General features: G+C 40.3%; 3 protein-coding genes across 6 annotated transcripts; 1 reads left to right on the forward strand and 2 right to left on the reverse strand.

Annotated features, from left to right (window-relative positions):
- Positions 1-290: 290 nt before the first annotated feature.
- Positions 291-4,311, reverse strand: gpx4a (glutathione peroxidase 4a). Of its 3 annotated transcripts, none has more exons than XM_074667509.1 (7): positions 4,068-4,311; positions 2,084-2,178; positions 1,833-1,977; positions 1,462-1,613; positions 1,301-1,325; positions 933-992; positions 291-639 (listed from the first exon to the last, which is right to left on the reverse strand). In XM_074667509.1, exons 1-7 carry the CDS (start codon positions 4,179-4,181, stop codon positions 598-600), a joined length of 633 nt encoding a protein of 210 aa, XP_074523610.1. In that variant the 5' UTR covers positions 4,182-4,311; the 3' UTR covers positions 291-597. The 3 variants fall into 3 exon arrangements, with proteins under 3 accessions (XP_074523610.1, XP_074523611.1, XP_074523612.1); XM_074667510.1 differs by having other exon boundaries at positions 4,095-4,310; XM_074667511.1 differs by lacking the exon at positions 4,068-4,311 and adding an exon at positions 2,538-4,030.
- Positions 4,312-4,436: 125 nt separating this feature from the next.
- Positions 4,437-8,052, forward strand: polr2eb (RNA polymerase II, I and III subunit E, b). Its single transcript, XM_074667508.1, has 8 exons — positions 4,437-4,623; positions 5,787-5,961; positions 6,144-6,259; positions 6,424-6,504; positions 6,605-6,663; positions 6,789-6,867; positions 7,443-7,515; positions 7,921-8,052. Exons 1-7 carry the CDS (start codon positions 4,567-4,569, stop codon positions 7,506-7,508), a joined length of 633 nt encoding a protein of 210 aa, XP_074523609.1. The 5' UTR covers positions 4,437-4,566; the 3' UTR covers positions 7,509-7,515; positions 7,921-8,052.
- Positions 8,053-8,419: 367 nt separating this feature from the next.
- On the reverse strand, positions 8,420-24,059 carry arhgap45b (Rho GTPase activating protein 45b). Of its 2 annotated transcripts, none has more exons than XM_074667506.1 (24): positions 23,399-24,059; positions 22,078-22,324; positions 20,716-20,898; positions 18,221-18,364; positions 17,995-18,079; positions 15,794-15,866; positions 15,591-15,666; positions 15,066-15,197; positions 14,802-14,863; positions 14,580-14,690; positions 14,372-14,452; positions 14,129-14,296; positions 13,713-13,850; positions 13,393-13,586; positions 12,642-12,763; positions 12,343-12,429; positions 12,117-12,218; positions 11,809-11,972; positions 11,499-11,681; positions 11,270-11,407; positions 10,860-11,131; positions 10,540-10,777; positions 9,567-9,672; positions 8,420-9,293 (listed from the first exon to the last, which is right to left on the reverse strand). In XM_074667506.1, exons 1-24 carry the CDS (start codon positions 23,675-23,677, stop codon positions 8,842-8,844), a joined length of 3,837 nt encoding a protein of 1,278 aa, XP_074523607.1. In that variant the 5' UTR covers positions 23,678-24,059; the 3' UTR covers positions 8,420-8,841. The 2 variants fall into 2 exon arrangements, with proteins under 2 accessions (XP_074523607.1, XP_074523608.1); XM_074667507.1 differs by lacking the exon at positions 23,399-24,059 and adding an exon at positions 22,817-23,329.
- Positions 24,060-25,680: the final 1,621 nt, after the last annotated feature.

Raw genomic sequence — 25,680 nt, forward strand, 5'->3', positions numbered from 1 at the left:
CTCATATGAGATTATTACACAGGATTATTTCTGTAAAAGTTGACATTTCATTTTTTGTAGAAAAATCCTGCAGACTCTCCCTCTAAATGGTTTTCTAGCCCAAACACTCATTTTCAGATACACATGAATGGCATTGCTGTCACTTTCCAGGAAATGGGGAATGATCATTTGTTTTGGAAAAAATATCAACATACACATATTCTTTGAGCACTCTAATTTAATATTAAGACCATGAAAAACGTAGTAATGTATGTTTGATAGACTTTAAAGATCACAGACAAAAGCGTCAGTAGAGTTAAATCTCAGTGCATTTTATTTAGAAAACTACATCCAACACAAATTTTCAAAGATGTTTTAATAGATCACCCTCTCTTCTCTCCAGAGAACCAAATGAATTTAGCTTAGTAAGTCTCCCAGGAGGTTTGCACGCCATTTTCATCAGGTCTGCTCTGTCCGCTGTGCGGGTTTATGAGCCGACCATCATTGATCTGGGCTGAAAACAAACTATATCCACTGGTACTCAGAGAGGCAGAGAGAGGAGTTAAGGTGATGAGATGGAGGATGTAGAAGGCTATCAGTAAGCAAGGCAGCAGTCATTTATTCCGCGTCTAAGTACTGGGGAAGATCCTTTTCAACCACCTGCAAATTGATAAAAACAAAGTTGAGATTGGTTTCTATTCAAGAATACACACAGTGCAGTGTGCAGTTACAGCCTCATTGATATCAATATGTTGCCTTTTTGTGAACTATAGGTCAGAGATATGGTCACTTGATACAAATAGTCTATTCTATTTTAAGTCATTTGTGTTTATGGCTCAATAGCTGTGTGCACATAGTGCGTAATAGGAGGAAAAGAAAAAAAGACATTAAAGTTTTACAGAAGTCAAGCACAAAAGTGTTTCACTGTGGCAAGTAGATGTGTCTTTACTTACACTTGGATCATCCAGGGGTCCATATCTTTTCACCACCTGACCCTCTCTGTTGATCAGAAACTAGAGGGGGAAGAATGAAAAAAATATATACGAAACTTATGGCCAAAGAACTTTCTGTTTGGTAGTTTCACTCTTGAAGTTATACACTTTAAAAAATATATTTAATTTAAAAATACATAATTCTTCATTTACCAAGTTGAGTCCTACAATAAGTAAAGGGTTTGACATTGATCAAATTAAACACACTATAAGAGGAGAGAGCTCTAAGCCTTAATGCAAAAGAATAAATAAGAAGATGATATAATGTCAACTCTAAAATCTCTGATGTCTTCATATACAAACAAAAATCACCCATAAAACATATTTACCTTTGTGAAATTCCACTTGATGCTACTGCAGGAATGAAAACAAATTTCATGTTAGCAAATCAATCGCCGGGCATATTGATAAAATGTATTTCATTTACTAAAAATATATTGTTATATTTTATTAAACCAAGATAAATGTCATTGATTTGTTCTCTCCTTACTTTCCCATGAAGCCTTTCCCGTTAGGCTGGCTTTTGAGCCATTTCCACAAAGGATGAGCACTTTCCCCGTTCACATCGATCTTACTGAACATGTCAAACTGAGCATTGTAGGAACCGGCAAACTGCTTGATCTGAGCTTCAGTGCCAGGCTCCTTCACAGTAAAACAGAAGGGTGGGGGTAAAAGTCATGTAGTTTGTTTGCTGTATTAATGCACTGAATATCCTTAAGTACCTTGTTATAATAATACACATATTTAAAAACAACAACAACAACAAAACAACAACATTATGAAAGGTCTTTTCTGATCTTTTTAGGTTTAGTCTTTTTTACACAATCTCTGGCTCACTCCAGTGTTACAGCCTTTACATACCTGGTTCCCAAACTGGTTAGAAGGGAAGGCAAGGATGCGTAAACCTCTCTCAGCGTACTGGGCGTGCATTTCCGCAAACTGAGAGTAGTTTACTGGGGTTTTACCTCATTTAGAGGCGACGTTGGTGATGATGACAACATTGCCCCTGAAAAAACAGAGACAGTAACAGACGGCATCAGTGACTGTCCTTCAGTCTGGGAATGAGACACTGCAGCAAATCAATGAAGAAACTGTGAAGTCAGTGGATCTACCTGTATTTTTCTAGGGAAACCACATTGCCATCAATATCTGTCGCTGAGAAGTCATAAATAGAAGTGGCCAGCTGCCAGTCCTCTACTGGAGCAGACTGTGGGGAAAGAGGAGGTGTGGAAATAAAGACTTAAGTAACTGGAGTTTACTTACAGGATGCACATTTATCCTTATTGTAAGAAATAAGTAGCAGAGATCATGATTGTGCAGATTCAATCAAGATAATGTAATCTCCTCTAAATCAGACAGTTGGTCCATTTAAATCTCTGCTGCGTGAAAATCAATAAAATGTGAAAAACATGTAATATGACAGTAAGTTCACACTTAAAAATGAATGAATTTACAAAATAAGAAAACATCAAGTTTCCTAAAATCTGCTCAGTCAAATAAACTCTGACACTGTTCCAGCCTTGTAACATAAACCAGTTTTTCAATCCATATCTAATTTTTTCTTACCATAGCCTGCAGGAGAACAGAGAAAAGGACAGCGGACCCTATCAGACGCATGACTGCGCTTCAGTGGGGTCCTCTGAAGCCAGAAAGCAATCAAATCAGTAAACCCTGCTTGGTTTCAGCTCCACCTACTCTGTCTGACCACAGTCTCTGTACTGAGAGCTGCTCCCTTGTTCCAGCACTCTCATATAAAGGGGGCAGGTGATCATTAACCCATAAGATAGGCCCTAGTCCTCCAATAGGTCCATCTCTTCTGCTGACTAACAAATCCACATCTGAGATGCACCCAAACTGCAGTCCACAGTCCACAACATGATCATTCACTTATGAAGAAATTTGATGTATTATAAAAGCAAAGAATCAGATCATATGGGGTTAGCGCCATGTGGCAGGGGAAAGGGCAACAGTCCTAAGAAATATGCTTATTATGTAAGAAACTAAACATTGGAATGAAATCTTACATCAGTGCATCAGCATTATGAGCAGCACACATAACCTTCTTAACTCACCATGACGTATAAGTCAGAGTCTGAGCCGCAAACCCCCAAATAATCACAGTCCTGGACAACAAGAGAGCTGTTGTTTCTTACAACTGAAAAATAATAATCCTAATCTGTTTTCTTTACTCCTACAGTTTCTGAAACTGCATGTACCCATCCAGTGTGAACTTAAATCAGGATACACCAGTGGAACCACCAAACAAAGTGCTGTACTTAATGTGAGTCATTCAAACACTGCATTTGTTTTTAAGGTGAATTCCTGGCCAACTCCTGGAGGACTACACCTAGATTTTGTGGCTTGGCTCTGACACACAGTCTAAAAAAAGAGGCTCTTCATGGAGAAAGTCTGGATTGCAATGGCTTCTCAGTATAATTAAGAATATATTACTGGGAAATCTACCTCACACACAAAAAGACAAATGTACAGCGGTTGTGGGGAAAAAAAGACCCTTTTTATTGGTAATTAACCTGCAAATCTACCTGCTGCTCACATAATAATCTTTCCAGAGCACATTTCAGAAGTTTAGGACAACAAGCTAATACATGTTAAAGTTACAAAACTGTGTGCGTCTGTTGCTGTTTGTCTCAGGGTGATAAGCCTATCAGCTGATAACGGTTGGATTTCAGATGAGGGGAGGGCTACCACAGAAACACCAGACGTAACGTAACGCAACTTTGTACTATTATTTAACACATTAATTTACTGGCAGGTATGAAACAAAAGAGCACTGTCATGTGGTTTTCAATCCAACAAGGCTCGTAAATATGTGAGCTTTATGTAATGACGAACGGTGCAAAGCGAAAACATAAGCTGCTATTTTCACATGTAGGCTAGAAGAACAATGATTTTGCAAATACAGCGAAGAGATTAGGGAAGATAAACATAAAAGTGAGTGGGTCATGTGTAAGAAATTGTTACGTCAAATAAATACTTATATTGCATCAGTGTAAAGCAAATAAGAAATGACACAAAGAGTGAATCACCCACACCACATAAGCTACTCCAAATAGCTACCATCGAAGATTACGTTACCGTTGAGGATAATACAAAGTACAATACCATCGACAGCACTCCACAGCCAGCCACAGCAACCAATGTCAAAATGACATATAATGGCCTCATTTTGATTTTAAAAGGAGGACACATTTATTAAAATCAATAGTTTCATTGTAGCTGCTGGCTCCACCCTGCAGTTTGTTGTGAAAGAGAGGCGAGTATGATCAGGCACCGCACGGTTCTGACAGACAATGGGTCCAAAATGGCTTCAGGTGATAATTAACGGAATTATTCTTTTTGAAAAAATGACTTTCTTTCTGTGATAGTGCTTTTTTTATTGTTTAAAATCATGCTTTAATTACTATTTTGAAGCATGTGAAGATTTTCTTTTACTCCACCCACTGCGTATTGACGACGTCATCTTCCTGCGTCTGTTAACGGAAACGTGCGCTGTGTATGTTGTGTACTACATGCAAAATTAAACTTTGGAGTAATAATTTAACTGAATCTCGATCAGTAAAACATTTGAGACAACATGGATGATGAAGAAGAAACTTATAGGCTATGGAAGATTCGTAAAACCATCATGCAGGTGAGTTTAATGTGGATTATTCAATCAGACTCAACCTAGCATGTAGCCTAGCTCAAGCAGACTATTTTCTGCCTGCGGTCGATTTATCAACGAGTTTGTTAGTAAAGATGTTTGTGGGCTGACTTCTTTAAAGATTGTTTTGTAAATGTAAGACTTTTGTCCGTACTATCCAGTCATGTCGCTGGTAAGCATATGTTGCTAATGGGAAATGAGAGCTGTAAGCTCTTTTGCTTCCTCTAATCAAAACACTTGTACATTTTGAGAAGCTGTGAGTCCAATAAGCACAAATAATAACATTTTACTCTTTGATACAGCCTCTGTCTCACTTAAGAAAACCCTAAATATTCTTCCAGTCTACAACACAAACGCTCATCAGATATCTGCGTTATTAAGGAATAAATGTTACCGTCTCTTCCTTAACCTTCATCATTTTGATGTTTTAGAAAATCAAATTTACATATTCATTCCTATTTTACCAGACAGGTTAATCATCCCCATCTTTCTTATTCTAAATCCAAACACGGTCAGATTTCTGTCAGGTCAAAAACCAATGTTAAAATGAATGTTGATCACAATAAAAACAACATTATCCATACGGCGCATCAAAACATTAGAAAAAACCCATAAAAGATAAAAGACTAAAACAACAAAAGATTAAGGATCTTAAGAACTCATCACCTTCAGGAAATTCAAAAAAGACACTGTCATTACGCTTAAGTTCTGAATTGGAGTCTCTTTGTACGTTCAAGTTTTTCAATCTTTGTTATAATCATTATTTTGTTTACTTGATTGTAATTAATTCTTGTATTCCCTGTCATTGGTCCATTTTGAATTTAGTAATTTTTTAAGCTTGGATTATCTGTGTTTATTGTTGCTCATGACATCTTCTGGCACATCCCTTGTATTCCTTTTAAATCATATCTTTTTGTAATTTTATATGTGTGCAAATAAATAAAATCCTGGACATTCACACATGTCCTTGACAAACAGTGCTGGTAAACAAGGACTTACTCTGCATTCTTACCAGACTGTCTTTGCTGGTAGTGAGCTCTGTATCATACATCAGTGCTTTTAACATTGTTTTGTTTAGTCCCCCCCCCCCCCCCCCCCCCCCCCCCCCCAAAAAAAAAAAAAAAAAACTAACTCTTGTCTTTTGTTATTAGTTGTGCCACGACAGAGGCTACCTGGTGACTCAGGATGAGTTGGATCAGACCCTGGATGAGTTCAAAAGTCAGTTTGGAGACAAGCCCAGTGAGGGTCGCCCCAGACGCACAGACCTCACTGTGTTGGTGGCCCACAATGATGACCCCACAGACCAGATGTTTGTTTTCTTTCCCGGTAAGTCAATACATAAGGAAAGATATGAGGGGGGCAAGAAATTTGTCTGTAAATACATACAGACTTTGCATGGGCTGAGCACAGAATCTAGTCACAAGTCAAAGCGTTGTGTCTTGAGTTTATAGAGGTTCCTGTTTTTCAGTGATGTACAGTGTTAAGTTGATTTTGTCTTTACTCTTCAGAGGAGCCTAAAGTGGGAATCAAGACTATTAAAATGTACTGTCAGAGGATGCAAGAGGAGAACATCACACGAGCCATCATTGTTGTTCAGATGGGCATGACACCATCAGCAAAACAGGTGAAACCCACAACCAGCATAATTCATGCTTCACAATCTGAAACGGAGAAATAAATGATGTCAAGTGAGAATGTGATTAAATTTGTTCCTCCAGAAGATATTGCTTTTGATAACGTTCAGACTTTTTATTAAATTACTTAAAATTTGAATTTGTCTTCTGGCAGTCTCTTGTTGACATGGCACCCAAGTACATATTGGAACAGTTTCTACAACAGGAGCTGCTGATTAATATTACAGAGCACGAGGTAAACACCACTGAAAATTCTACTTTATATGGAAATGACCCACAAGACATTGTCTTAATTGTAGAAGCATGTTCTGATGTAGCTTTGCTTTGCTTTTCAGCTTGTTCCAGAGCACATTGTTATGACAAAAGAGGAAGTGACTGAACTTCTAGCAAGATAGTATCCTTTCAGTTTTTGCAATGAAGTGCACTCATTTTATTTACCCAAACAGAGTAAACAAACTCTATCAGAGTCATCTCTTTTGGAACTTTGAATGTTATGCTTCCTCATCGGTTTAACCTCAGTAAGTTAAAGGAAAGTCAGTTACCAAGGATCCAGGCTGGAGACCCTGTGGCTCGCTACTTTGGGTTGAAAAGAGGGCAGGTAACACACATAAAAGACACTTTTAATTTTGATATTTAAAAAAAAAAACATTAGTTTTACCACATCGCTCTGTGACACTGTGTATTTGATCACTGGTTGTTTTTTTTTTAAATAAATTTGTTAGGCGTAAGGAAGGCTGATCACCCAAACACTCTATAAGGCACATTGGTTGTTCAGGGATATTTCGATTGATCATTCATTTTTTTTGAAATACTGACTTTATTCTTTGAACAGACTTTGTAGTATTGTTGTCCCTACAAGACGTAACTGTTGCAATACTTGTTTCTAGACCATATCCTGATCTTGTCAATGAGCTGTTAGTATCAATCATCTGGAAGTGTTTCCCTGACTTCATACTCAAACTTATTAACTAAAACTGGACTTTGCACACACAGAAGTTAGATTTTACATTTTTGACTGACAGCATCTGTAATTTGAATAAACCTGTGCTTGCATGCAAACATTGTATCTGTGTGGACTCAACCAACATGTCTGATAGGGAGTCAGGACACTTTATCCGTGTGGATCTGTACCAGTGTTCAGTTAATTTTTACATTTGTTTTGAACCTTTCCAGGTGGTGAAGATTATCAGGCCTAGTGAAACAGCTGGAAGGTACATCACATACAGACTAGTGCAGTGACTGACAGGTAAGAATGAAACTGATATAGAGAAATACACAGGTTGTTTTTTCAGGAACTAGGTGGTTTTGATGCTAGAAACTAGTTTGGTGAGACATTTGTTGATATTTCTGCATTTTTTATTTTGTCATACATTATTTTAAAGCCCTTATACATTTTTGTCACTCACTGTGGTCAGAACCTCTCAGGTGGTTAAAGTGGGAACTCTCCCACAAACCCAAACAAACTATGCTCACCTCTCTTCATAAATACACTTTATTGTCAGATTCACAAGTTGTGCCACACACAGTTTCAAAAACCTAACACAACAGTGAATGTCTGTTCTTATAAGCCACAATAAGTCACTGCTTTGGGTTAAAAAAAGGACTTTTAATGTTATAGTTCACCCATGTATTCTTCTACCTCAACATTTAGGTGGAGCAGAGAGTGGGACAGAAGATGCTACATCCTGCTTGGCCCAACCATGGATTCTTCTTTTCATTTGTTTGCCTGTAGTTTCTTGATCATCTTGTAATTGATTTTGTAAAATAAACCATTCCAGAAGACAATCTGTGTTCTGTTCTCATGTGACAAATATCTTTACAGAAATATTTGTTTTTAACTCCAAAAGTGCTCAACTTGTATCTTAATCTACATTATGCTAAAAAAAAAGTTTGAGGTGCCTACCTTCTTTTTCCTCTTGAGCGGCATGCTGATGCTGCTGTGGACTGAAGCTTTCAGGACTGGTTTGCTTATTCTAACTCACATGTCACAAGTACACACCAACCCACTATAAACAAACCCCTGAAACAGGGAAGTGAATGCACCTGCCGCCGAGAAACTGTCAACAGTACCTGCAGTCGTTTGCATCCTGTTAATCTGTCACACAGTCTTTATTTTTAAATTTAAATCCTCTAAGGTGGAAATCACTGGATTGGTTTAAAATGTTTATTAAAATGCACAAAAACAGTCACAAAAAGGCAGAACAGGCAACAATTATAAAAACCTTAAATTTATCATTAAATTTTGGTGCTGAAGTACAGCAGACAGATATTTCCCCAAAAAAATTACCCAAACACTCTGCAAGCTGCTACCCACTTACTTTTCAGAGAAATAAGTGAAATTGCCAAGTAGAAAAATTTACACAGTATCTCAACAATTTGAGCCAAACACTGTTCATAAAATCATTCGTCTGTTGGCTTTAAACGACAGTAAGCAGATGATTCACTGGTAGGAGAGAATAATACAGCTGCATATAAAACAACTTTGCAAACCTTCACTGGGTTTTTATATAGATACATATATAAAATATTCATCTCTCTAAATTCATGCTGTCAGACTTCACACTGAGTCAAATCAGACAAACTCCGGCTCGTTGTCCCTGTTTCTAGTCAGGGGTAATTTCTTTCCATACAGACTCGACAGTGGAAGACCTGAAAGGCTCACAATGGAGGAGTAGGAAAAATTGTTGTTAGACTGGTTAACATTGAGCTCTGCCAGAGAGGCACTCAGGCCCTCCTCTGCTCCTGTGTCGTTGTCTGGGGGGCTGCTGTCTGGCAGTGCTGGGGGCTCTGATCCGTCTGGAACGTCATGGTCATTTTCCGTGTCTTGTTCCAGGTCAGTGAGGGTTGCAGACTGACTTGACAGGTCCAAACTGTCCCTGTAGCTCAGCTGATCGTCATCCGTGCTAAACTGACTCTCCTGCTTCGAAAGCATGCTGGACTGTGTGGTCCTCTGTCCGCTCTCATCCAGCTCGGAGTCAGAGTCTGGGATCTGCTCACTCGACCCCAGGGAACCTAAAGAGCTTTCTAAAGGCAGAGAAAAGAGGCAGTGGTGATGCCTGGTTCCACTAAAATATGTCAATGAATTAATTTTGGTAGCTATAACTGTGTATTTTCCCTGTTAAATATAACACGAAGACAACAAAAGTAAAAAAAATAACTTTGATTTACACTCATTAGGAAAGTTGGTTAAATTACAAAAGCCCTGTAGCAGCCTTTTCTGAGACATTTGCTTTGACAAAGTGCAAATGAACTTAGCACAGAAACCACACAGTTTCCAACCTAGCTTGTAAAACTCACCACATCCCTCCTCAGTCTTATCAAAATCTGGTTTGTTCTGCTCCTCTCTGTCCCCACTCTCCTCTCCATCCACAGATCTCTCCACCTTGTCATCTGCCACATGATCCTGTACCAGGAGAGAGGGACAGAGGATGAGGAGATTTATGTAAAAAAAGAAGAAAAAAAATCAGGTTATGGACATTGTGAAAATCCAAATAAGGAAGGGTGTAATATTCAAGACAAACAACAGTTGGTCACATCTCAGAGAAAAGGGATGCATCAGCACTTTATAGCTTCTGTTTTTGGAGGCACATATGGTTTTTTCATATGCAAAAACTATTTGTTTGTTTTCTGCATGAATACCCATATTTAACCCTGAGTGTAACACGCTCAAGTATCTATGAAGATATTTTTCAGATAGGAAAATCCTGTTGACATTAAGTGATCAATAGAAAAGGAAACATATTTTGAATAAGAAGTAAGTTTATATACAGAATTATGTAACTGCATTTAAATTAAGAGTCAAGAGTTATGCTAACATGTCCCCCTCCTAAGACTAGTAAATAAGATGCTAAATAAGGCTAACAAGCTCTTCAAACACAGCAAAGCTAATTGGTTTTGCATAAATTTAGTCATGAATAAAAAAGTTTAAACAAAAAAAGATGTCAGAATCAACTTTTAGCAAATTAATGGACATACAAAAGCCTGTGCAACCTCACAGAGGGAACTACATGGTTCAGCTCAACTGAACAACAAGCTGCAAAGCTTCGTCTACATAAAAAGGTGGTAACCTTCATCACCCTCTCATTTTTTGACTGTAACTTTGATGTTTTTAATGACAGAGGGATAACAACAACCCAAAGAGGCTCAGTAGAGGTATAAAACTACAGTTCAATGAGCTGCAGCTCCTGCAAAATAAAGGCAACTCTGGATCAAATTAGAGTGTCATAATTACAGAGATAATTAGGCAAAAGCACCACTAAGAAGAACCCACCTGTTGAGTGGAGGAAGACGTGGGGCGATTGGATTTGTGGGACTGAGACGTTTTAGACTGGAAGATCGATGAATAGAAGACGATCATGGCTTCCACAATGCGGGCCTGGTGTGGGTAATCGACCAGGGAGGAGAGAGATATCGTGGCCCCGGTTGGACGGGGACGCATCAAAGAGGGACCAAACACGATACCCAAGTTGCTGGGACTCATCTTGTTATCCTCCTCCAGCTCCGCAATCCTTGAAGGAGAAATCGGGTGAATTAGGTGAATCGCAACTCTGCAGAGAGGTTTCTCATGGGTTTGCTATATCCATAACTGACCTTCGTAGGTGGCGAATGATGTAGCGCAGGGTAGAAATGTTTGCTTTGGGCAGCTCTTTCAGAAGCTCCTTTAGCTTGTCCACTAGAACCAGAACCTCTGGATCAGTGTCAGGACCCAGATCCACCAGCTCCGGCCCTCTGCCTACGGCTGGAATATTACTGCTCGACTCAGCCTCCTCTCCAACCGTTGTGTCTCCTTCACTCTGCAGACTCTCCTTGGCCAAACCCATTAGACGGTGGTACAGGCAGAACAGCATGATGGGCTCTGGAAGCTGGAGGTGACGGATACAAAAAGGATCAGAGTCTCGCAAACAACTATAAATATTGTACTTTCGAGTATTTGTAAGGAGATCTATGAAGAGGCTCAGTTAAACCAGTTAATTTATTTGTACACTCTGGCTTGTGCATACCTGTCTGAGGTACAGCTTGAGCACGTTGCTGATGTCGTGTGGTGAACACTGCGACAGCTCCACCAGCTCCTTGCCGTTCTCAAAGGCCTGACACAACTTCTCCACCCGAGTCTTCACCCCGTTCACCCTGTATATGCCCTACAAGGAGAAATAAGACCATATGTGAGCCTTTGGAGGAGATGTCAGACAGCCAGTCTTCATCTCATTTAAAACAAACAAACGTTGTCACCTTCATCTTAAGTGCCCGTCTTTCTATCTCAGTGATACACTTTGTGATGATGAAGGGGACACCATCACTGCTGGCTACTTGAGAAAACTCCCTGCCAAACAGCAGCAGACGGCCCTGTAGTTTCTTATGGCCACACTGAATGGTCAGAGTCTCCAAACAGCGCTTGTGACATGCCAGGAAGCACTGTGAGAACAGGGGAGACGGTGTGTTTAATCATCACTAACATCCTTATAGAGCTGCACTCACTGCTTTCTGGGACAGGAGTCTCTTTTGTCAGGCGGGATGATAGGAGACAAATTATGGGACTGACCTCCTCACACTCGGCCCCCTGGAAATAAACGTAGCTGTCACACTCCCGACACTTGGCGGGAGTGCGTAACTTTCTCAGTCTGTGGGTCTGGGCTGCTTTAGACAGGCCCAGATTACGGAAAGGTCTGGTGGAAACCACCACATCAGGATCCATGCCGTTGATACCTGAGAGCAAACGGTTACAGCATACAAACTCAATCCAACTGAAATATTTTTCGTCATTCATTTGTGATCTTTTGACCTAGATAGTATTAGACATCATAGGTTATCCTGTCGTCTCTTCAACAAACGGGAACAAATAAATCTTACTTGGAGAGGCAAAAGAAGCAACGTTCCCGTCTGTCTCATCGGGATCCTCATTGGACGACATCGTTCCAGTGGATGATGTCCGAGCCATCTTACTGATGTCACCTAAAATAAATATACAATTGGGATATGTTCACCTATGCAGAGCACATACATGTGGTTTAATCATGAAAATAAAAAAATCCCCTCCTGAGGTTGGTCATTGGCTAGACAGTGAGGTTGTTCTTACTCGTGCTGGCTGTAGGAGAATCTAGTCCTCCTCCTCCTCCAACACTGTCATCGCTTACTGTTGAGCCCCATGACTTGTGGCCCTGCCCTGTGGGTCACAAAGAGAGTCAGACAGTCGCTACTGGTTGGGATTATTTACAATCAAGCCCCAACACTTCATCAGCATGAATTCTAATTATCTTTAGAATCGAAAATTACAAGGAAAAAAGATTGCGGCAATGATCTTTGTGTGCCATTGGTAATCGTATTCATAACCTCTACAGCTCACAGACATCCCCGTCAGTAGTGGGCATCACTTACTCTTGCGTTGAGCCTCTGCGTCTCTGTGGTCGCCAGCTGCTATGCTCGCACCGGTGGCAGGACTGTCCGTTTGACTCGACTGCTCTGTGTTAAAACTGTCATTTCTTGGTCTGTGGCCATGACTGCAACAACGGGAAAATAATGAGATACATAATTATAAATATGGATTAAATAACGTGTAAGCATATAAATGTAGCAGTAATAAATGAATCTCCAATCCCACTGTCATATATTTTCCATACAATTCAATTTTTCAGATTCAACATTTAATCAGTAATCTTTGCAAATTTATATCAAAGGTAGTGCAAACTATCAAAATGCATTTTTATCAACATTTAAAACAGCATTTTAACTTTTGGGGGAGGGGTTGAAAATACAGCAAGCTTTTAGCTTAGCATCAATGCCAGGAAAGGGAAACTTGCTTGGTTCAGGCCTGAGGCTAAACTGTGTAAACATTAAGTACAATTCACTAGTTTGCAAAGAACAACCACTTATTATTCTAATTATCATAATTATTCTTATTATTATTACATCATCCCCAAAGATACTGAAACTATAATTAGTCAATGACCTTTGACATCAAATATTAATCACTACTTGACAAAGTTATACTCCACTCTCTCCAGACTGTTGCGACATTAATGTTAGCAACCTGAAATTTAATGTACAGAGTGTTGTATCATTCTGTTAATCCAAAAAAAGAAAAAAGTAAATAAAACTTTGTCATTTTGGTTATAAGTGAAGCTCTTACTGTGATGAACTGGAGGGAGAGTAATTTTCAAACAAGTACTGGACTTGAGGCTGCTCTGGCAGCTGCAAGTCTCGCACATGAGCGGCATACTGCTGGCCTGGATCGTACAGCTTACTGCTCTCACACAGAGTCTGGTAGTGGACGGGCAAGGCGACAGTCTGCATGTGCATGAGCTGGTAGTATGAAATGGTTGCCTAGTGGAGGAAAAGTGAAAACGAAACAATTAGGAAAGGTTTTTAGTCCTTTTTTAAAATCATAACTCATGCTGAAGTTTGTGGAATAAATTTGTTAAAATCAAGTCAGCGTGTGTTTGTTCTGACCGAGCGCAGAGTCTGGTCACTCTGTTTGACGACGTCCTGCAGTTGTCTCAGCACTGTGACCTTTGTGTGCTCCAGCTCCAGCTGCTGAGCGGTTGCATCTGCTATACATGTCCTGTAAGTGGCCTCGGCCTCATCTGCCTGCACACACACACACACACACACATCGACACAATGCATCATCTTCAGTTTACTTCCTGTTCTGTTTTTTTGTTTTGTTACTAGACTGGTACATGAGCACCAGATACCAACAGATGGCAGACTCTGTGGTGCCAGAAACAGGTAACTTTAGAGCCACCGATCCGTGAGTCGCTTCAAAACAACTTCCAAGTTCAATCGTTACACATGACACAAGAAATGTTTTGTTCCATGTTGAATGAGGAAAGATAAAGAATGAAAATAAAGGAACTGTTGAGGACCTTATTGCGAGCTTCTTCCTCCACTCGTTTCTTTTTCTCCAGAGACTTTGCTGTCGACCCGCCTCCTTCCTCTTCAGCTTTGCAGGCTGCAGTTTTGGCCTTGTCGTACTCCTCACAGCGGACCATGTAAACTTGCTTGGCTTTGCGAAGATTCACCTCACATTCCATCTGAGCAAAGACAAATCATTTTTCAACACCGTCAAGAGCTATGTGTGTGATCGTTTACAAAATACAAAAAAGTACCAGTTTTCTTTTGGCTCGAATCCAGTGTTCCTTGATCTCCTTTCGCCGTTTTTCATGCTCCTGTTTACGCTGCATCAGAGGCTGTAAACAAACAGGTAGATGAACAAAATGTGAACAGGAGCAAACTTTTGAGTTTTAACAGCATGAGAGAGCCAAGAATGATAAAGTAGAGAGGTGTTTGTGTGCAGGAAGTTTCCATAAAGTTTACCTGCACAAAGGTCTGGGTGTGCAGGGTGTTGTTGGCCTGCTGCAGCCCCACACTCTGCTCCTGGTCCTGCTCCAGAGCCAGAGAGTAGATGGAGAAAAGGGGCATGTGGGGCTGGAAGGAGGAACATAAAACACACAAGGTTAGGTATACACCTCACACCCCTTTTTCTAACATCAAGCACCACGTGTAAACAGACACAGAGGTGAAATAAATGATATTTACATGTGTTATGCTGTGTTTGCAGGACTGGTACAGTCTCTGTAGGCCTTTGGAGAACTCAGTCTCTGTAAAAATAAACATCAAATCAGCACCATGATTCATCAAGAAAAGACATAAAATCATGATACGCTCTTTGAACAGGTATCACAAACAAGTGTTCACATTTCAAATCATTTATCACGTCTTTGTAAGTCTACCAATGAAAATACTCTCTGTTTATCAACAATCAATCAAATGACAGGAAAACATTTCAACATATCTGCTGACCTAGTGAAGTTCGTTTCTCCACGTAGCTGATCAAGTCTTTCATGTACTTGGAAATGGTTTTGGCATAGAGGAGAGCAGAGTCCACCCCTCCTTCACTGCGCTGGAGGATCACATCCACCTCCTCCACCCTGCCTACAAGTCCAAACAGAAACACAAGTTCCTCAAAACAAAGAGTCATCAGAATTGCTATGGTAACAAAATATTAAAGTTGATTAGATACATCCAGAAGGCTGAAGTGTGAAGATTTAACGTTGCTGTGATAAACGCCGACATCCTGCCTTTCAACTAGATTTGTCGTTGCTTGTCGTGACCGTGTTTGGTTAACTTCACAATCCATGTGGAGGAAACTTGCATCTCAACAGTGTTAAATCTTTTCTTATAAATTTTGTGATAAACTTTCTGCAGCTCTCACTCTTGCTATGAAACATACTTTACCAGATCATAATTTTTGAAATGTGACCGCGGCCATAAAAATCACAGAAAATGAACAATTTCATGATGTAATTATAGAGAAAGCAGGCCTACCCATATCCTGTAGGTCGCTCCTGAACGCTCCTCCATCTGCTCCATGGCCTGTGGCAGTGTACAAGTTCTCCATTGACTGTGAGGCACAGAGATGACTAGTTACCAACAGACAGGGGAAGGCAACGTTTTCCTCATTCATTAGAAAATTATAGGAGGAAATCATAATTTACAACAATATTTTATATTTCATTTTATTCACTCACCCTGCTCTTCTCAGTGGGCAGCAGGGAGAGCAACGTGTTACTATCAACCTCTCCCATCAGAAGTTCAGACACACTGAAACACAACAAACGCACTTCAACATTGGCTGTAACAACATTATGAGGAATGTAGCAGTAGTGATTCTTTCTTTACCATCTTCGGCTAAAAATGGTCTGGGCACATTTTGTTAATATGGCTGTAAAATTGCCTGGAAAGGCTTTTTCTGAAATACATAAGCCCATTTTTCAGTAGTCCTAAACTTGGATTTTAAACATCTGAAAAATTATTATTGCACATGGTATGGAAGTTAAAAAGAAGAGAGACACTGTAATTGACAGAAAGCACAGATCCTTGGCTTTCTGTCAGAGCGGGAATTTTTTGGATTAGGTAAAAACGAGGTATTACGGTTATCAGAGGCCGCTTAGCATTTTCACAGCAACTCCAGTTTTTATTTTCAGTGCTATGTCACTGGAAAGTGCAAACCCTTGTGATTCCAATGCTGTTTTAATTTTTCAGAATCAACAAACAAAGGAGAGTGCAGACCTCTGCTAAGCATATTGTGATTGTCACGTAACACTTTAGTCCTACTTTAATGTTACACTCCCTTTCAGCAGACTGTCTGCTACTATCTGGTGTTAGTTGTAGGTTTGTAAAATAATTTGTTACCTGACAGTATTGAAAATTATGATGACCCAGTACATATTTCATATTCTGGATCTTAGTATCCAGAATATTGGCAGGATCTGGATCATACTTGAATATCTGTCAGAAATTATGGTGACCTTGTCTTGTATTGTTCTGCAAAGCAATCCGACCATTTATTGTGAAAGTTATATACACATATGATGAAAACAGCCCTATCTCACAATGATTAAGAATCCTTTTAAAAGATCCTGGATCCAGACGGTGATCCAGATCACCTCCAAAATGTAACCACTTCTTTCTTATCCCATTTTGAACATTTCCTGAAAATTTCATCAAGATCTGTTCTTTAGTTTTTGAGTTATGTTGTTCACAGACAAACAGACAAGCTCTCCCAAAAACACAACGTTCTTGGCGAAGGCAGTAAATCAATATTTACACATAAGCCCACAAAAGTACAGAAATTTGGTACAGTCGAGTACCAATGCAGATTGCCAGGTACCAGGCATTGGTACTGTATCATTTCAAATCTAAATGGTACCCAGTCATAGTCACAATAATGAAACTCAAACCAAGGTAAATATAGTACAAAGGCCTTCTCAGTAGGTCAAGGGTTATAGGTAAAAGGCCAAGCAGTCACATGAACATATCAAAGAAAATTGAAAGACCAAGTACAGCATGAAGTGATAAAATGAAATTTAGTACAAGCTATGAGCACTCAAACAGGAAAAAAAATCACTCAGACAAAACAACTCATGGTCCATGTTATTGAATTTTTAGCCAGAATACGGCCCTATTGGCTTCCATCTTGATGTTTTTCAGCTCTTGGCAGAAAAGGAGTCAATCAGAAGAAGAATGAGCACTGAATGAGGAAACAGACATGTCAGACAGAGCTCAACTGAACTCTGTCAACTCACTTCCTCCTGAGGCTCTGTGACGGATGTCTAAACTCTGAAATGGCTCAGACGAGCATGTGATACATGTTGGTGCAATGTGCTACAGTTGCACTTGAAACTCACACATTTCTTCACACCAGGTTAACTTAAGCTGTCACGCTAACTTTGATGTTAAAACAAAAAAACAACAAAACAAAAAACATTCAGGTCTATGTTGAGACAGAAGTTGTCTGTGGATCACTTTTTGTAATTTGTCGGATGTGAGTCCATCTTGTGATCAGAAATCAGTGGAACAATCTCACAGTTTCTGATCCCTGCTTTTGTCGTAATCTCTTCACTTAGCTGTTGAGAAGTCAACAGCTTTTACAAGTTTTGGTTTTCTGTCATGGGGAGCACAAAAAACCCACTTCCTGTTTTCAGCTCTGCCTCATGCAAATGTGTCACCATCGCTGCACTTCTCTCTCCTGTTCCCAACAACAGACCTCTTTGTTCACATTCACACACGCGGTTAAACAGGCGACAGTCAGACAAAATCATAAACCAAACAGCAGCTACATTTCTATTTAGATACTGCTGTTGAGGTTATAACTAAAACAAACAGTAATTTCAGTTTTAGAAGTTTGTTTTTGATAATGAGACAGATTGTTGTTACAATAAATACTCACTTGCTACTAAAAGCAACTGCAATGGTTTCAATGGCCTTTTCAAAGTCCATTTTATCCGTCTCGTTACAAGCCTCGTAGTGGAAACCTGAGAAATCAAAACAATACAGGTTTCAGTCGTGATTTATTAAAGACTCTTCTGCCCCCCCACCCATACACCTGCACTTCAGCAAAATGTACATTTTTTGCCTCAATCCTTGGATGAGCTTTTGCTCCATCCCTCACTGACCTTTGACCTTTGATATGAGCTTGCCAGCAGCAGTGAGGATCTCCACGGTGTTGAGCAGAGGGTAAGTGTTGATGACCTGGCGCAGCACCCGTAAGACCTCACCCAAACACTCGTGAGCCATGGGCCGCTGATTCTCCTTCTTACCTGAACGAGAAGGACAAAGGATGTTATAAGTGGACAGAGGAGGAAAAAAAGAAGAAAGGCTGAGCGCTATGGAAACTATGATAACTCAACAGGCTAGAAGAGATTAAAGTATCATCACATCACCAACTTAAAAATTCACAAAGAAAAACATTTGAGACTTCTTTCAGACAGGCGACCATCGCAGCAAACATTTTATATATGAAGGTATAAGGAATAAAACATTATTATTTGCTTCCATTTGTCAACCTGTAGTTTTTTTTGTACTGACTTTGAATGCAGCAGCATCTCAGAGATTAAGAGTTCAAACGCCATAAAATAAAAGCAAGTTTCTGGTTATACAGGACTAAAAAATCTGTGATCCCAGGTATCTTGTGTTTGTTTTTTTATTTCTTTTAAAGCATTTTTTAGAAGTGAGCTTTAGGGACGGTAATCTAGAGATTATGTTGAGCTCAGAAGCGCCCAAGAAAGTAGTTTATCCATGCCTCCCTCTGTCTTTATGCAAAGCTTAGCTCACAGGCAGCTTTCCTCTAAAGTATTCCTTTGGAGTGTCTATCAACCGAGCAGCGTCACAGCAGATAAAGACAAAAGAGACAGAGGAAGAGTCTGAACACAGAAAGTGATAAAGGACAAATGCATCAGTGACAGACAGGTAGGGTCAAAGTACATTGGGTCAACTGCTGCGCTGCATTGAGGTCAACAGTGACACATTTTTCAGTTTGCGTCCTCCCTTCCCTTGTTCGTTTGCTGATCACTTCTTCTCATCACTTTGCAACCTCAGACTTCTGTGTGTATCATTGGAATAATCAGACAGCCCTCTGAGAGGAGGCCAGAGGGCAGCCGATCATCTGTCCCTCCACAGTCTGTCTGAAGATGTGTGCCAAAGTGTCTGAGCAGCAGCAGCAGCCAATAAGAACAGAGTGACCTGAACACTGTGCCAAAGAGGATGTGGTCTGTGCTATTGTTTTGCAAGATTAGAAACTAATTCTGGGGCAGTGCTACATCTGCTTTCTGTGGCCCAGGAGGAAATATATGGCCCCTCTCCAAACTTCATGAAGATGGTTTCAAAAACAGAAAGAGTGATGGCTAAACAAATGATGAGAGGATTTCGATCTTAGGAGGAAAGAGATGAAGAGGCTACGACTGATTATTTTCCTGAATGAGAAGAGGTGTCGCCATGTTCTGGTGATGCAGCCAGCCTATCAGAGGAGGAAATGTGGACGAGGGCCTTGTGTCAGAGGCTATCCATCATGGCTTCCTGTTTAGAAAGCTTGGACTGGGTGGAGGACATGACAGGACAGATCCAGATCACAGAAATACACACAAGTGAAGCTCCTTTTGTCTCATTTGAACCACAGACAGCAGCTCTGAAAAAAAAGCTATAAAACTTACAAAAAACCTCTTTTTATAGAAATGCGTTAGTTGGTGGTTAATTCCAGACTGAGCGTACGGGTGTTCTGCCATTTTAAGCCTCCTTGCACTTTGCAGGAGAGGAAGAAGGTATGAAAATGCAGTAAACAAAAAGCTAGTTTCCTGCTGGAAACAAGAGTGTGGTGAACTCTGCGGGTGCAGCGGAAACACAGCCTTGCATCTGAAGGGAGGACATTTGTAACGACGACAACGGTGAAAGGGGCAGAGCCTCATAATCACCTCCCCCTACGCAGAACAGACACGTGTTGGAGAAGAGGACCGATCGAAGATTAACAAAAACGTTGAGTAGGCGTTTCGTGTCTGCTTTGTGAGAGCTCTTGTGTGTAACACAAACGGGAAGACAGAAAAAGTAAACAGTGTTGTTCTGTGTGCAAATGAACCATTACAACTAAAGGCTGAACACCAAAAAGAAACCATGAAACACTGTCTCTAAAACAACGGAAAGTTTCCATGCATCAGCTATGAACATATGGTTAATCTATTAAATGTTTTTTTCCAGGATATCAGTTAACATAACATGCATACAGGAGACATATTTAATGTGATTATGTGTCTACCTGCTGGACAAAGGCTTCACAAAATCACTAAACCCCCATTATCAAGGGAGCAGATGATGTACTCAGTGGCAAAATAAAAGCACTTTTTGCTGCTGGGTATTTCCCCTTTACATTGTTTATTTCGCCAATGCAGTAATTGTTTATTTTTCTGCTAAGTGCAAGGTGGGAAAAAGTTTTTAGTTAGTGACCATCAGCTGAACACATATTCTGGAAAACAGGATTTAAGTTCAAAATGTTATTCACCATTACTGTCAATACTGAATGAACAGCACTACAGTCTGCAAACTAAGAAGAGCTGGAACTAAATATTGACCAGTGAGGACCACAGGCAAAGCTGTATAAAATATATTCTGTCACTGCTCTTACCTTCAGCCAACACGACATCTTTCAGCTTCTCCACAGCCTCGGCAAAACGAGCCACATCCCTCAGCAGGGCTGGGATGTCCTCCACTTCAATGGCTGTGCTCTCTGGATTTTCAGACATACCCGTAGGTGTCGTAGCTCCTTTCCCCTGGCCTCTGGTGAAAACCCACGACTGCAGGGGGAACCCTGAAAAGACACATTCATCAGTCATTTATCAGGTCATTTAACAGACTCTGTCCTCATCAAATCATCCAGGGAGCAGTTCAGTGAGAATGAGAAGATCAATGAAGAGAAGATCAATGAAGAGAGGATCACTGCAGGTCTCAAGGCAGCCAGTGACCTACTGTTGGGCTTTAGCTCTAGCTCAACTGGGCACAGGTGGAAAAGCAAGCCTTGCTCTGTCTATAAACAAAACTGTCTGGCCAATACTCCAGTGTCATATACAAATAATGTAGTTCTATGGGCGTTGAGGTGCCAGACTGTTGCTGACTGACAGGCAGAGAAGTGCCTGTCTGTATTGACTGTGTGACAAGTGATTGTAGCCATGAAAGAAATTGTCACATGACTCCTGTGAAACAATCTCCCAAACTAGCTTCTAAGCAAATTAAAGCTCCTGTAGGGAACTTTCAGGTTGTGTTGACTTTAGCACTCCCTGAGGACAAAGTGGTATATCTGATGTATTGTGTGATCTTGTCCTGTACGTATGGAAGGTGTTTTTATCTGGTAAAACCCCCCCCCAAAAAACAAGCCAAAACGTACAGCTTTCAGCGTTAACCTTAGGTTTACAACCTTGGAGGTGATTAGCAGCAGGAGGTGGGGGTGTGGGGGGTGTGGGGTGGGGCAAAGGAGAGTGAGCGTTGCATCTTCACAGAGAAGGTGTTAGGGGATGTTTAATTGTGGTGGTTTTCTCAGATCTCTGTCCACTATACGGAATGAGCTTGTCTGTGTGTGTAAATGCGCACACATGTTTGTGTGTCTGTGAACATTTTTGAGCAGAACTTCACTGTGCGCTAAAGATAACGTGCTCTTTCGCGCATGGTGACCCCAATGATGCACAAAGGACATCCCATTATGAAAATTAGATGAATAACATAAAACTATTTAGTCTGTTAGATTAAACAAAAAAGTATAGACCTGATTTATAAGAGAGGTAACTCTAAATCACTTCTTTTGTGATCTGGCGCTATACCTAGCTTATGCTTCAGAGGAAACAGACGGGGACTTGAGTAGGATCTGTTAAGTGATGCTAGGTGCACATTTTGTGCACAGATTTGGGGAATTTAAACTCCAAATGGGCATTTCTCATTGGCTTCATAAGATGATGAATGAAGTATAATAAAAGAAAAAGAAGTTTATTCAACAGACCTGCAGCGCTGGCGTGTCTGCTCAGTGCAGTTGGTCTCTTCAGGGTGGCCACAGGTGATGGACAGCCCATCCCTTGCATTGATATTTTACCGTGCTGGGCGCTGGGGGTACCTGGGCAGGAGAAGGAAGGGTCTTGGACCCCTGCAGAGGACTGGGTGAGAGTTGAACATGGGGAAGCAAAGGAGGGTGAGGAGGAGAGGGTGGTGTCGCCTGCATCTTTACGAGGCTGCTCCTGGAGGATGGAGAGCTGAGAGAAGAGAGATGAAGACAAAGTTCAGAACGTCATGTGATGCATCCTACCACCTCAGATTAAGCCAACGTGACTGTCTGTGCAACTGCAGCTTCAGCCTGGCTGTGCCGATGTTGGTAAACACACGTATGAAGACTTTCATAAGATCCTGTGTCGTGTTAGGCAATACTTCCTGACTCCATGCTGTTGTTGGGTGTGGCAAACAGAACAGGGTGTAGAAAGACAGAAATGTCAATTTCTGTTTGAAACAGAACTGAAGCTTTGAGATAAGTCATGAACTACTTAAAGTACAGAAGTAGAGAAAAAGTCATACAACTTGTTTCTTTGGTCTCACAGTTCTGTAGGCGCCTTTACATTTATAGGCCTTAAAGTGGATCTTTGTCAAGACTCATGAGCACTTGTTACTGATTCACATACTTTCAAAGAACATTAAAGACACATGCCTTTAGCCAAAGATACACCACAGAGCATACATGTGATCAAACATACCTGTTTCAGCCAAACATTGTGCTTGTTGGGCAGTATGTCCAGTCTGTCCTTGCCTTTTGAATCCCCTTTCTTGACTCTCTGACTCGTAGAGTACGGGTTGTAGCTACTTTTGGCCCCACGTTTCAGCATGCTCCTTTAACCTACAGCTTCGTTACCATCCTGACTAATGTACCTTCTTGAAACTAATTTTGAAAGAGCTTTGACGCACACACAGACACACTGGAGCCTCCTTCTGCTTAACAAGTGAAGACATAGAATGATGCACCTCCTGTGAGCCAGACCTGAGTCAGAAAGCAGACAGACCTGAACATGAAGCTCTGTGACACCTCATGAAGAAGTCAAAGCCCGCAGTGTCAGTCACAGAGCATTAAAATACACCCTACAAAGGTGACATCAGTTTATAGAAGTCTAACTCACACGTACACACACGCACTCAAGCATCCCCTGTCCGAAACCCTTTGTGCAGCCTGTCCCTTCCAGCTGCAGCTCATCTGACACCACACACACGCTCTCAAACACACACACACACACACACACGCAGTGAAAAGCGCTGGCAGAAACCAGAAGTGATGCTCTACTCACTGAAGACGGCGCACTGCTCTGTGGCCCCGGGCTTCCTGCTCGGCTCTTCTTTGAGATGGATGGCGTCTTTATCAGTTCCCGTTTCTTCCTGAACATCTTCAGAGTGCCTTTTCCGTCCATCCCGACTTCTTTAAGTTTGACGTACAGTCCCCCCACCCACCCCCCGACTCGCCACTTGTGTGTTTTGCCGCTCTCGCTCAGCGGAACCTCGATGCCATCCAGGCCTACCTTCAGCCACGATAACTGTCTGTCTGTCTTCCTCCTCCTGCTGTCACACATCGAGCCGCGCAGGCTCACTGACAGAGAGACAGACAGCTCACTGCAAAGTGTCTGTACTCTCCTGCATCCGCTCTGTGAGTAACTCCAGTTTCCTCACGGGGGGGAGGGGGACAGCTGTGTGAATGATGGTTTTTAACGGTTTCAGTTGAACTATTTTGTCCTAAACACACTCATAAACATATAACAAATCAAAATTTCTTCAACAAAACTTCTTTCCTATCTGAATTTCCCGTGATGTTTAACTCAGCCGGTTACAGACACAAGCACCTGTTGTCCTCTTCACATTCACGGTGGGCTTAATTAGTTCACCCTGACACGTGCGTGTGTCTCCCAGAAGTGACCTGACGCTTTCCTCTGTAACCTTCCGCCTCCTCGGGCACCTCCTCCAGTCATGGATACGGGACAAGTCCAACAAACAGTTTCTTATATTCATTTTTTGTGGGTGAAAAAAATGCCTTTGTTTTTTTTTTGAAAATCAACTTGCGAGCCACTTGTATCACTGTAAGCATACTTAGAAAAAAAAAAAAAAAATAAAAAAATAAAAAAAATCGAAAGGCACTACATTTACTAAGATTCGGTCTGTTAAATTCAGGTATTAATCAGTACCAGAAAAGTTCCGATAGCATGTGACAAGAAAATCCTTGACAATTTATTTATTAATCCCATTTATTAATTCATTAGTTGCTTTATTAATCCATTACTTTAAAAATTTAATAAAACTGCTGTTTTTATTATCTTTTTTTTTTTTTTTTTTTTTTTTTTTTTTACAATAAAGAATATTAAGGGAATGCATTCATGCCATACTTTCAGCTTAGATACATTTAAAGTACTGTGAAGATTTTCAAAATTTATTCAACAACCGTCCAGCTATTTAAAACTTTTGGCCAATATTTGATTAGTACCAATACTGACAGTAATCATTAAGGTTATTAAACGTTTAACTGTTGCCAGTTTAGGCCTTTTTTCTTAAAAGGCTGTGACCACCAGGGGGAGCCCAGCAATGAAGAACTCCTTAGAGAATGCTTTTTGATGTATTGCTGTAAAAGGGGTCCAGGACCAGTATTAGCTGGTGGGTTTTGGCTCAAATTAGCCCACACCGTTTTAAGTTTGTAATGTGCAAAGCGTGATAAATTTATTCAACCACCTGTTATAAAAATGAGAAAACCACCCAGCATCATGGGCTGCTTTAACTCTGACTCTTTTTTTTTTTTTTTTAGTTTTTCTTTGCCTTTGCCTTTGTCTTTCTCATACTGATTTTATCTTTTATTCCCAAATTTGAGACAGAAAACTTTAATCCTCTAAGAAGTCAGAAATCTATCAAAAATAACAAATAACCTCTTAAATACATTTGCTATTCAGGAAACACAAGTAAATAATTTAGTTTTTTTTGTTCGAAAACAAAGCATTACTTTTTAGAGTTCATGGATAAAAACAATACTTTTATTTTGGCATTAAATATATATTCTGATGAAAGTGCTTGCACATTTCAGTGAGTTAACCATATTAACCAGAAACATTAAAAAAAATTCTCGTAGTCAATTTTGCACAATGAATTTAGGGCAGTGATTGCAAACATTTTAAACAGGGTGGTGGTCTAATAAATCTGATAAGCACTGTATGGATTTATGAACAACTGTTATCACCAAGCCTTATTAAAATGGTTTTGTACAAGAAAACCCATAAAACAAAGTTGACATGCAGAAGCCACCTTACATCTCTCTTTATACCATGAAAAAACCCCTGCAGTCTTTTGACACCTTGGTCACAAGGTTCATTATTTTCCTTTCTTTGCCATTTTAGTGGTTATATCTGACACATTTTGAGCACAACTTCCTTTAACATCTCTTTTTGTATCAAAATCCATTGTGCAATCAGTTGACAAGTATCATTTTTACTTCAACAGTTCATCAGTTTAAAGTTGCATAAAAATATTGAAGCCTTCGAGTTTATTTTGTAAATGTTGGTTATGAACCTTTTGAATTATAATTTATTCATATGATTAA

Source organism: Halichoeres trimaculatus, unplaced genomic scaffold, assembly GCF_033239565.1.
Source record: "Halichoeres trimaculatus isolate MK-OKI-2021-1 unplaced genomic scaffold, fHalTri1.1 fHalTri1_scaffold_4, whole genome shotgun sequence".
NCBI classification, from domain to species: Eukaryota; Metazoa; Chordata; class Actinopteri; order Labriformes; family Labridae; genus Halichoeres; species Halichoeres trimaculatus.